Source organism: Pipra filicauda, unplaced genomic scaffold, assembly GCF_003945595.2.
Source record: "Pipra filicauda isolate LSUMZ 115617 unplaced genomic scaffold, ASM394559v2 scaffold115_size4368891_pilon, whole genome shotgun sequence".
NCBI classification, from domain to species: Eukaryota; Metazoa; Chordata; class Aves; order Passeriformes; family Pipridae; genus Pipra; species Pipra filicauda.
Window position 1 is genome coordinate 3,088,960 of NW_024103607.1, and position 11,615 is coordinate 3,100,574.

At 38.2% G+C, this 11,615-nt stretch overlaps 1 protein-coding gene across 2 annotated transcripts in view; it reads left to right on the forward strand.

Moving 5' to 3' along the window:
- Nucleotides 1–10,148, forward strand: part of COL4A1 (collagen type IV alpha 1 chain) — a 128,138-nt gene extending 117,990 nt beyond the window's left edge. For both annotated transcript variants that reach the window (XM_027743491.2, XM_039384747.1), the window contains exons 50-52: nucleotides 4,636–4,750; nucleotides 5,391–5,563; nucleotides 7,162–10,148. In XM_027743491.2, coding sequence (XP_027599292.1) covers nucleotides 4,636–4,750; nucleotides 5,391–5,563; nucleotides 7,162–7,243 — 370 coding nt within the window. In that variant the 3' untranslated portion in view covers nucleotides 7,244–10,148. The remainder of the gene's footprint in view (nucleotides 1–4,635; nucleotides 4,751–5,390; nucleotides 5,564–7,161) is intronic.
- The last annotated feature ends 1,467 nt before the right edge of the window (nucleotides 10,149–11,615 follow it).

Genomic DNA, 11,615 nt, shown 5'->3' on the forward strand with positions numbered 1-11,615 from the left:
AAAAACAGCCTTTAGCCTTACATGCAGCAAGCTCCAACAGAAACTCCATGACATCCAGAACAAGTGGCGGATCAGTCTAGCTGAAAAAACACAATTATGCGCAGACACAGGTGATCACAGAGGATTCTATGAAGCCTTGAAAACAGCATACAGGCCTACATACCAAACCCAAAGTCCTCTACTCAGTGCTGATGGTCAAACGCTTCTGACAGATTAAAACCTCCATTCTGAATCGATGGTCTGAACACATTCAGACTCTTTTCAGTACCAGCCGTGTAGTCCAAGACTCAGCTATTCAATCCGTCACACAACAACCGGTGAAGTACGAATTAGATACTGCCCCCACTTTAGGAGAAACCCTTAAGGCCATACAGCAGGTGAAAATCGACAAGGCAGCTGGGGTTGATGGAATTCCACCTGAAGTCTGGAAACATGGGGGACTTGCACTCCATACCAAATTTCATGAGTTTGTGGTGCGCTGTTGGGAAGTAGGTGAACTACCGTCAGACCTTTGTGATGCAGTCATCATCACCCTATATAAGAAGAAAGGAGTTAAATCAGACTGTTTGAATTACCGTGATATTACTCTGCTCTCCATTGCTGGCAAAATCCTGGCAAGAATACTCTTGAACAGACTAATACCTGCCATAGCAGAAGGAATTCTACCTGAAAGCCAATGTGGTTTCAGAGCCAACAGGAGTACCACAGACATGGTATTTGTTCTCAGACAACTGCAAGAGAAGTGTAGGGAACAGAACAAAGGTCTCTATGTAACCTTTGTCGACCTCATCAAGGCTTTTGATACTGTGAGCAGAAAAGGTCTATGGCAGATTTTGAAATGCTTAGGTTGTCCCTTTAAGTTCCTTAAAATGATCATCTCACTCCATGAGGATCAACACGACCAAGACAGATACAGCAATGCACTTTCTGAGCCCTTTCTAATTACCAGTGGTGTGAAACAAGGCTGCATTCTCCCACCAACCCTATTCACAGTCTCTTTCAGCGTGATGCTCCAAAGGGCCACGGCAGACCTTGATGATCAGGACGGTATCTACATTCGATACCGTACTGATGGAAGCCTTTTCAACCTAAGGTGACTGAAGGCCCACACCAAGACCTTAAACCATCTTGTCCGGGAGCTGCTTTACGCTGATGACGCCGCCCTTGTTGCCCACACAGAAGCAGCCCTGCAGCGTTTAACATCCTGCTTTGCAGATGCTGCTGAGCTCTTTGGGCTGGAAGTCAGCTTAAAGAAGACAGAAGTTCTCTATCAACCTGCACCTCAGGAAGTCTTCCATCACCCCCATATCACCATTGGTGAATCAGTGCTCAAATCAGTCCAGCAGTTTAATTACCTAGGTAGCCTCATCTCCTCGGATGGTAAGATTGACAGAGAGACAGACAACAGGTTAGCAAAGGCATATAGTGCCTTCGGAAAGCTTCATAAAAGAGTTTGGCGAAATAAACATTTGAAGAAAAGTACCAAGATCAGTGTTTACAGAGCCATAGTGCTGTCTACTGTCTTATATGGATCTGAATCATGGGTCATCTACCGCCACCACCTGCGACTCCTAGAATGCTTCCATCAACACTGTCTCCGTACAATCCTAAACATCCACTGGTCAGATTATGTAACCAATACATCTATTCTAGAACAAACAACAGTCACAAGTATTGAGGCCATGTTGCTGAGAACACAGCTGCATTGGGCAGGGCACGTCTCCAGGGTAAAGGACCACCGCCTCCCTAAGATCCTGCTTTATGGTGAACATACCACCAGCTGCCGCAAGAGAGGAGCCCCGAAGAAAAGATACAAGGACTCCCTGAAACAACATCTCAGCCTTGACCATATTGACCACCATAACTGGTCTACTCTGGCCTCCAGTCGGGAGGTCTGGAGACACACTATTTATAACGCTGCTGATGCCTTTGAGAAAGCACGCAGGATCACTCTTGAAGAGAAAAGACAACACAGAAAGAATCATGTCTTGCAGAATATTCCACCTAAGGAATCTTTCTGCTATGCCTTTTGCAACCGGATGTGCCTGTCTCGTATTGGCCTTTTTAATCACCAGCGTGCTTGTAACAGATGTGGGTAGAACCCTCCTCAAATCTTCGTTCGTGAAGCCTGGCCATGATGACTTCGAAGGAGAAAAATTTTTGCATTTATTCACAATTCTTGTCCAAAGCGCTTCTGTTTTTTTGACTAGCCATAGCTAGAAGCTTTTTAGGGCTCAGTTTCCTTTTGTTTGAAAATGGTAGCATTATTTATCGTACAGTAGACTGCCAGGCTTCTTCCATTGTTTTGGACATTCTGCTTGAACACAGCCATTATTGTCTGAATTAGAGGAAACAATTGCAAAATCAGTCATCTATTTTTTAATAATTCCAGATTCTCAACTAGCATAAAGAGTGGCACTCATATCAGGCATATCTGTTCTGCATCAATCCAACATGTTGAACTTCTGGTCCATTTTAAATTTTAAGGCTACTAGTAAAAATTCTCTTGGCCTCATATGTCCAATGCTGAAGGCAGAGTTGTGAGCAAAAGTGTAGTAAACTGTACCACTGTTGTTAGATGTGGATCTGACAATGGAATCTCCAATGTGCAGCTTAAGTGATAATCATTAGATATAGGCATTACTATAATTCCTATCATTGCTTCTAATCTGTAGCAGCTCTTGCTGATCCCTCTTCCAGTCATGTATAGTGAATGGGAGTGGAGATTCCTGGTAATGTTTTCTCAGGTCTGTATATACCATCCAAGAGAAAAGACAATCTAAATCCTCAGTGGGTTGTAGTCTTGATATCTTGGTATATTCAAAAAACTATATGGTTCTACTGCAAAACACTTGATAGTTATTTTGCATAGTGGAATTCATCTTGTGTCTGCAGTTGTACTCTGCACTCTTATTTTCGGTTTAGTGCAAAAGAATTTAGTGTGTCTTGAAAATGAGTGGCAGATTGAGGACAAGATTCTCAAGAGAGCCTATAGCTTTTGTTGGTACATTTTCAGTTGTTAATTGCATATGAATGGAAGGGGCTTGAATTTTAAAAAAATTTAAGTGACCAACTTCTTAAATTCATGTGCCTTTTAATGCCATGCCATATTACGCACCCAAAATAGCCTTTAACAATCACTTTTGAAACTCTTGCTCAAGGAGATACCCACCAATGTTTTGTCTTATCTTATGCCTGTAGAATAGCTTTTGCACCTTAAAAAATGTGTATGTGTGTGTATGTTTGTTTTTCTCCTTTTAGCCATAGCAGCAAGTGAGATATTGTAATACACCTTTTGAAAAAAAAAACAACAAAGAACTTGAAAGACTCTTCTTTCAATTAATTTTATTAGTTGAGGCTTTGTAAGCAACAGTTTTCCCACTCCTGAATTTGAAAATGTGTAGAAGTGTCACTTGCTGCCTTGGGTCATGGGACTTCTTTTCATGTAAGGCCTTCTACTGAAATACCAGAAATCTCTTGAAGCAAAGCAGAGCTCCAAGAATAGAGGCAGCTTTACATTCCTTCTTTAAAGTTACTCTTTCATTGATGTGTTTCTTAAAATAACTGTCTTGCTTCTGCACTAAAGATGAAGGCAGTAGGTATGAAAGCAGTCATCATAAGGCAGAAATAGAAGGCTTTCATTCTGAATTCCTTTGCTTCTCTGAACTTTCCAGAACCCGACTTAATCCATTTTGCACTTGATTTCATTGCTCTGATAACAGGAATTAGACTGTTTAGTTTTGAATGATTTTCATAGTTGCTAACTACAATAGCCAGCTGAGGAATTGTACAAGAAAAAATGGATTATATCTACCAAATTCCTTGTTACTAGCCTGCATATTAAAATTTCTAGCCCAACTCATATTTTTTTATGATTCTCCTGTGAAGGCATGATTGATGACTGGATTATTCACTAACCTAGCAGTTCTGAGACACAATGAATTTATCTAAAGTGAGAGAAATGGTGCTGCATGGCTTTCTGAAGAGCTGCTTTGAAGTTTGTTGTTCAAGTTACTTTGCTAGAAATCTCTTACTGAAGCTAAAGAGCACAAATGTAAATAAAAACTACTTCCAAGGAAAATGCATGGGGAAGAGTCTGCATTAGATTAGATTAGCAGTGGTTACCTTTGGAAGACATCTTCCAGAGAGATGGCTTTTTCTCTGGAAGTCACTCAGAGCTATGTGTAGGATGATGAATTGCTGTTACTCATTTCTGATCACAGTAGACCACTTTTAATGATACTTGCTGAGTTACAATGTTTGGCTGTTTGCCTCCCATGTTCATAACATTGACGACCACTCTTAGAAACTGCAGTACAAATGGGACAAGGAAAGGACAAAGACATGTAAATATTTAGATAAGAGGTCTCTTGTTCTTTGCTCGTAGGAAGGCTAATAGGAATAAGACTTAATAGTTAAACTGTCCCTAAGTAAGGGAGAAATTAGAAATTAACAAAAAAAGAAAAAAAAAAAAGAACCAGTTGGCTGTTTTTCTAAATGAAACCTTGTGATTTTCCTTTGGTTTTGATCATGACAACATTTTCTATTTCAAGATTGCTTAAAGAAAGAAACTTCTGAATAAAGAAGTATTAATCCTTAAGTGCATGCAGCTTATTCATATCTTGGTCTTTCTAGATGCTCTGTGTGTGAAGCTCCTGCCATGGTAATAGCCGTTCACAGTCAAACAATTCAAATACCACCGTGTCCTGAAGGCTGGAGTTCACTTTGGATTGGTTACTCCTTTGTCATGGTAAGTGCACTGGGGCATACTCTGAACTGAGGAAAGCATTTTCCTCAGGCATTTGATCTACACTCCTGCTCTGGGAAAATTAATATCTGACTATATCACTTCAGGCATTACGAGGGCATTAGACCTCCACCCTTTCTGGTGATTTTAAAAAGAATCGGACCATTTTCCCAGGCAAGGCCTAGGCAAGGTCTGAGAAACAGCGTGGATTTAGAGCTGTTAGCACTTTGCAGTGGGAGAGAGGCCACTGTGATATGGGGTGGGAATTGGGTTAAGCTATTCAGATATAAGCTGTACCAGTCCTTATGCCTTTTGGGCCAAGAGCTGGCCTTGGTCTGTTGCTTACATAGAGATAGCTTGGATCCTACTGTCAGTTCTGAAGAATTTCTGTGCTTATGGCTGCCCTGAAGCTGATGTTGCTGATGTGTTGTGCTGCTGTTAAGTGAGACAACCCAGTGCCAGCTCTGGAGCCCTTCAGCTCCACCTTCTTGCTTCTCCTTGAGCTGAGGAAAAAAACAGCAGTTAGACACAAGAGAGGACAAGGAGAGAAGTATGAAGAAATATTTGTGCAAGAGAGTTCATAGATGTTGTGGCAGAAGAGGTGAAGGGTCCTTCTCTGATCAATGCCTTTGCATTTTTCTAGCACACCAGTGCTGGTGCAGAGGGCTCTGGCCAGGCCCTGGCGTCTCCTGGTTCCTGCCTAGAGGAGTTCCGAAGTGCTCCCTTCATTGAATGCCATGGCCGGGGCACCTGCAATTATTATGCAAATGCTTACAGCTTCTGGCTTGCCACTATAGAGAGGAATGAGATGTTCAAGTAAGTTCATGATTTATTTATCGATCTTTGAGACTCAGTCAAGCCTTGTCACTGAATAAAAGAAGTATTGTTTGAATGTAATACAGGTTCAAGTACTGTCTGTCCACTAGTTGGGTTAGTATATGTAGTTAATTATTTTCATAACAGTAAATAAAAATTAGTAGCTTTTGGGATAATGTATCATCAGTTAGTGTTCATAATGTGTCATTTGTACCCTGTATTTTGCTTTTCAGAATAATCTAACAATGTTTGCAATTCCACTATGCTTGATTGTATTCACTAGGCGGTAACTAGGATAGGCTGACATATTGATTGAAATGAAACATTTTCCCGTAGTGGATGTTAACATGTAATAGAACCACTTGAAATTAGTACAGGTATTGAACTGAGTGGAACAATTATTTACCTTTCTCTAATGTGAGAGGAAGTATGTTTGAATAAAATACAGCCAGTGGTAGTAGGCTTTGTTCTGGTCTCCTGCACATATGTATTTTTTAACACAGTCTAATTTACTCTATATGAATTTTATTCATATTTTAGCATAGCTTAATTGATCAGCAGACATTTCTCTGGAGTGCAGGCAAGCACTCTCTTCCATCACAGTCCTGACTGCTACTCCTGGTACCCTTTATCTCTTTGTGTCTTCTAGATCTGTGAACACTGCTTAGCCTGTCTCTGTCAGAATGAAGCAGGTTGTTTAGCCAGTTTTCACTGTTTGTTTATCAGATAATTGTCAACTCAGTAGGTAGAAAAATTGAACACCGGGACTGATTATCACTGGGATTGTGATAATCTCCTCAACCAGAAAAGCTACTGAAAACACCCATCACTGGGGTAAGCGCTGGCTCCCTAGGATAGAGGAAAGCTGGTCAGAAGAAAATTTAGAGGAGTCAGCACTGCAGTTGTTTGTATTCATTGAGTGCTTCCCAGAGACCTCTAAACTTTTCTGGCTACAAACTATACCTTAGATTCTATAAAATAACCTCAGATCATGGAACCTGCCCTACTGTCATAATTCATAAATACTCCTGAATTTCCTGTAAACTCATAATCATTTTTAATGAAAAGCATTAGATGTAAGCACACTTTTGTCTGAAATGTTTTATTTCCAGTTGCTGGGAAATATCTTATGATAGGTTGAAGACTAAAGGCTTTGGTTTCTCTTTCTATATGACATCAAATAATTTCCTTTACTGGTTTTTCATTTTTCTATAAAGTCACAAGAGTTAGCAGAAACTCATGAACAGTCAAATGTCTTCAGCTTCTTTGCCCAATTTTATTTTACTACACAAATTCTACCATGTTTTCAAACTGCTGCTTTAACAGATAGTGTTTTCTGGTTAAAAAAATGTTCTGCCTCATGACAGAACTGAATTCTAAAGTAACTGAGTGATATTTAAAACTCATCTTATGATAGTTTGTGACCAAACTTGGAAGTGATTACACATTGGAGAACTTAGGAACACCTTCTTGACTCAGCACATCTTGAAGAGACACTTGGCTGCATTCAAAGTTTGTGTTGTCAGTTATACAGTTGAAAACTGTCTCTTTGTATCAACAATTGTTAATGGGTATTTTAATTTGTTTCTTTTTAATAGGAAACCAACTCCCTCAACTTTGAAAGCAGGAGATCTACGCTCAAATGTTAGCCGTTGTCAAGTCTGTATGAGAAAAACATAATGACTTTTGAATTTCAACTAATTTCACACAATATGGTGCTATTCGTTTAACAGCAATGAAGCCTAGACATATATCATATGTACCTCATTGTTGTCCAATATGAAAACAGTAAAGTGCCTTTTAGGAACTTGCATAACTAACACACACTGCTTTACTGGCCCTGTCCTTGCTAAAGAAGAAAAGAGACAACAAAGATAAGCTTCAAATGTTGACATGCCAAATGGCACTTTTGATCAAAGTATATGTATTTTTTATATAAATGCAATGCACTGATAGAATAAAAAGTCAGCATTTATCCAGAAAAAAATGCAAAGGTGCTAGGAGGTATGCAGTTCTGCCTTATACTGTTTGACCCCCCTTTCTCATTCTTGTATTATATATTTAGATTCATTTTTCTTCCCCAGATAAGTTTGTTGTTACCGTTATTTAGGTGTCTTAAAATTCCAAACTCTCGGGTATGTACTTATTGTTCCTGTACAAAGCAATACTAATGTAAAAAAGAGGTTTGGGATTACAGACTGTGGTTAAGTAACATGTAACCATCTTTTCACAACATAGAGTGCCATCCTGCAAACCTTTGCTTCTGTTTGTAGTCTTTAGTGCTGTCAGTTTTAATGGGACTACATCTGGAAGAGATTGCCAAATTGGCTTCCCAGATAGGCAAGTGTTTCTGCTATGTTGGTACTATGCAGCTTCTTTATGCAGTAGAACAAACTTTCCTGTGGAATAAAGAATGATACAGCAATGGTCAAGAAAAAATGATATATAAATATTTTAGTAATTTATATAGATACGAACCATTAGGCAAATCAAGCTCTGAGTTTATAATTTCAAAAAAAAAGCTTACAAAAGTTTTCTTCTTTTTAGTATCATGAATTAGGTGTTAAATGCCAAAATATGATGTGAAATGTTCATTTTACATAGACCATTTCAATGCTGAAGTTGCAGAGACTGAACCCAGGTTAATAGCTATTTGTGTTTATTATAGTAAATTCTGCTTTAAGCTTATAGTCTTTATTCTGTATTTAATATTTTTCAGGGTTTTAAACACTACTCACACACTGAATGACTTGATTTTGAAAAGTATAAGGCCTTAATTTTGTTAATACTGTGCCAAAAAAATTCTTCAAAGTGGCCTCAGAAATATTTCTAAAGAATTTCTATGCAAAGAAACCATTGTTTGAGCACGTTTGTGTCCAAAGATGTTTTATAGACTATTACCATGCGAATACCAAAAGATTTTTACAAATGCCAAGGCCTTTGTGTAATTTCTTACATGTGTATTTCTTAAGAAAACAAGTTTGTAATAAAACTATTTGTGTAAAAAAAACAGAAGAAAAGAAGACGTTTTTACTAATTTGTTATTATCATTGATTTACAACAATGAATTAATTTTTAATAAGCCACAAATAAATGCACAAGCTTGATGCAATCCTAGATGATTTTTGTTTTGCACATCTTTCAGATGTACAAAGCATCTTCTAAAGGGGGAAACATGACACTGTACTGACATCTCTATTGTTACCTTGTGAGAACTTATACAGTTGGATGAACCATGAGTTATGCATCTATTACTGAAATATGTTTGATGTGAAGATGTTACAAAAATCTGCTAACTTCATCTTAGCTGATGGGTGTTAATCAAGTTATACACATTTTTCACTCTTCCCTTGAATTTTTCATGCACAAATCAGAAATTATTTATACAGGATAAAAATTAAAATATCTCGTGTAATTTTTCTTGTAAGTGAGCAATGTAAATCTTGGCTCTGGTTGAAGAGGAAGTGGGCCATGCTGTCATCTTCCTTGGCAAAACAATACAATTTGTTAATATTTTGTGTTGTTTTCCAAAATTTGCGAAGAGACTGCAGCTGCTGCTGCTGTTCTGAACTCACTTTCACTTAAAATCCTTAAGGACATTCTCTGACCAAATGGCTGAAGGCCTTTGTATAGAAATTGGCCATTTTCCTTTAGCAATAATTCTTAACTCTCATGGAAGTTTTAGCAGTTGATCATTTTATTTATGAATGACCATTCCTTATAAAAGTCCCTTACCAGCCTATAAAATACAAAAATCTTATTATGTCTAATCATCCAAAGTGCCACTTAATATTCAAAAGAAGAGAAGACTGTAAGGTGATTCCTTGTGGCATCTAGGAAAAATTAAGCAAACATTCTGTCTTTGCTAACTCAGAGGATCCAAACTGCTACTCCGACTTTGTAATCACACTCTAGAGCTTATCTCTTGGTCAGCTAGGGATTTAATTTGCTATGGTCAAATTGTCTCAGAACTGCCAGACAGCTGAGTTTATGAAGTCCTTCATGCATGTTTAAATAAGATCTGTGCATAAGAATACAATTCGTGTTGATAATGAAGGGACTACTGTACTGTAGCTGGGTGTGTATGAATCCTTGTCTTCTCAACTGGGAAAATTTGGAAACCAGGTCCTTTCAAAATTTTCAAAAACTGGTTGAACTGTAGTTTGATGTCTTGCTTATGCAGTAGTAATTAGTTATTCCATAACTTCCAGCTCATAAAATGACCTAAACCATTGTCATGATAAAGATGCTATTTCTACCCATCAGATCTTCTGAAAAAGTGTGACTGCTAAATTTTGATGCCCTGGATGAGGAAGAGCCCATGTACTACAGCAGAAGAGAAGTGTGAAATACTTCCTTTCTTTCAAAAATCTCTGAGTATTCCCATATTCAGTCATCTATGACCAGCGTTGTGGCTACAATACAGTTCATTGTGTGAACAGGCAACTGAAAACACATTAAATTGTCTTGCATAAGCTTCAATTTCAGGAGGAAGCTTTCCTAAAGAAGTACAGCTTACTTAGTTTTTGAGTGCAGTACTTGAAGAATCACTGTCATGACCCAAATAAATAAATTTCTGAAACAGCAGGTGGTGCCCTCACTCTTTGTAGTAACATTGGGACTGACAACTTTACACTAACAAAACCACCTTGGTCTCTAATCCACTAACAATTGGTTATATGATTGTTTTCCCAAGTCTCCATCTCTATTCTGACATGTTCTTGTCACCACCAATTTTCCTTTTGAAATAGAGATGAAGCAGTTTACAGTTAAAAAAATAATTCAGTACATACTGCAAAATAAAAACGGAATATAATGAAATTATCCAGTATATATTTTGAAACAAATTATCTCTTAGCCTGTGTGTCTTTTCTGATACATGTACATCCAATTTATAATTACATGTTTTTTCTATTTCATAGTGATAACTTCCTTGATGAAATACACTTTTTTCTATGAAACGGGACTCCTGAGAACAATATCCCCATACTAGGCTCCCAGAAAAGTGATTGTATTAAAGCTATATCTTTTCATGACTGAAATTGTAAAGCTACATGACTTTGAGAATTCCTTTCCTACCCTTCATGTTTTACAAATCTTGAATAATCTGCACTAACTACACAAGGTGGAACATAAACATGTAAAACACAGGGCTGGAGGAAAGTCCTTCCAAAAAAATGCAAAGAGGGGTGTGTGTGGGGTTGACTATTTCTTGCTGGCAAACAATAAGCTTGAGGTGTTAATACCTGTGGGAGGATAAATCACTACTACTTCTCATGAACTCAGGAATGCATCCTATTGTAAAGATATTTCACCCAGCCAGGCTTACTGACGCCACATTCTCTCTTCAGCTCCCACTATAAGAGGATGATACTCTGAGCTGATATTCTTACTTACATTTTGATGTTGATTTGTGAAGATGCATTCCTTTCCAGCTTTTTATTGTCTTCAAACCAAAGAGAACAGAGTGTAAACATTCAGAAGATTTAAAAATCTCTGAATCTTTTACATATGTTAGAGATCTGCCTTTATTTTCCTCTGGCTATATGCAGTCGGCTCTATTTACTATAATTGGTGTGCAGAGGACAGAAGACTTGACAGAGTGAAAGTTATAGATGGAACATGATCATTTGATGCTCTGTCAACTCCTGTCTTGCCTAAGAAAACATGTTAGATTCATGCAGAACTGTGGCAGGCTTCATTTGTCCTCTCAACTTCCTGAAGTATGATTTATAGTGCAGTAAATAAGCATGTAAAATGGCCTGGGCAGGGGAGAAAGTCCTTGTAAAAGAGTTTAAAGAGCATTGATCAGGCCTTTTTGTTCTTCCTAGTGCACACCTTTTAGACCAGTGTAACTCATGGTGTGTTTTCTCTAGAACATGCCTCTCAGTCTTGCACCACAGTGCTTATTTCTCGCCATCAGTTCCTGGAAGAGGTTCAAAGTGGAGAGTGCTAGAACATGCCTGTTGTTATCTTCTGCCAAAGCTTTTGTTATCTTTGTGGGCATAGTAGCTGGCAGTGGAAGATGTTCTCCTCTTCCTATTTCCTCTAA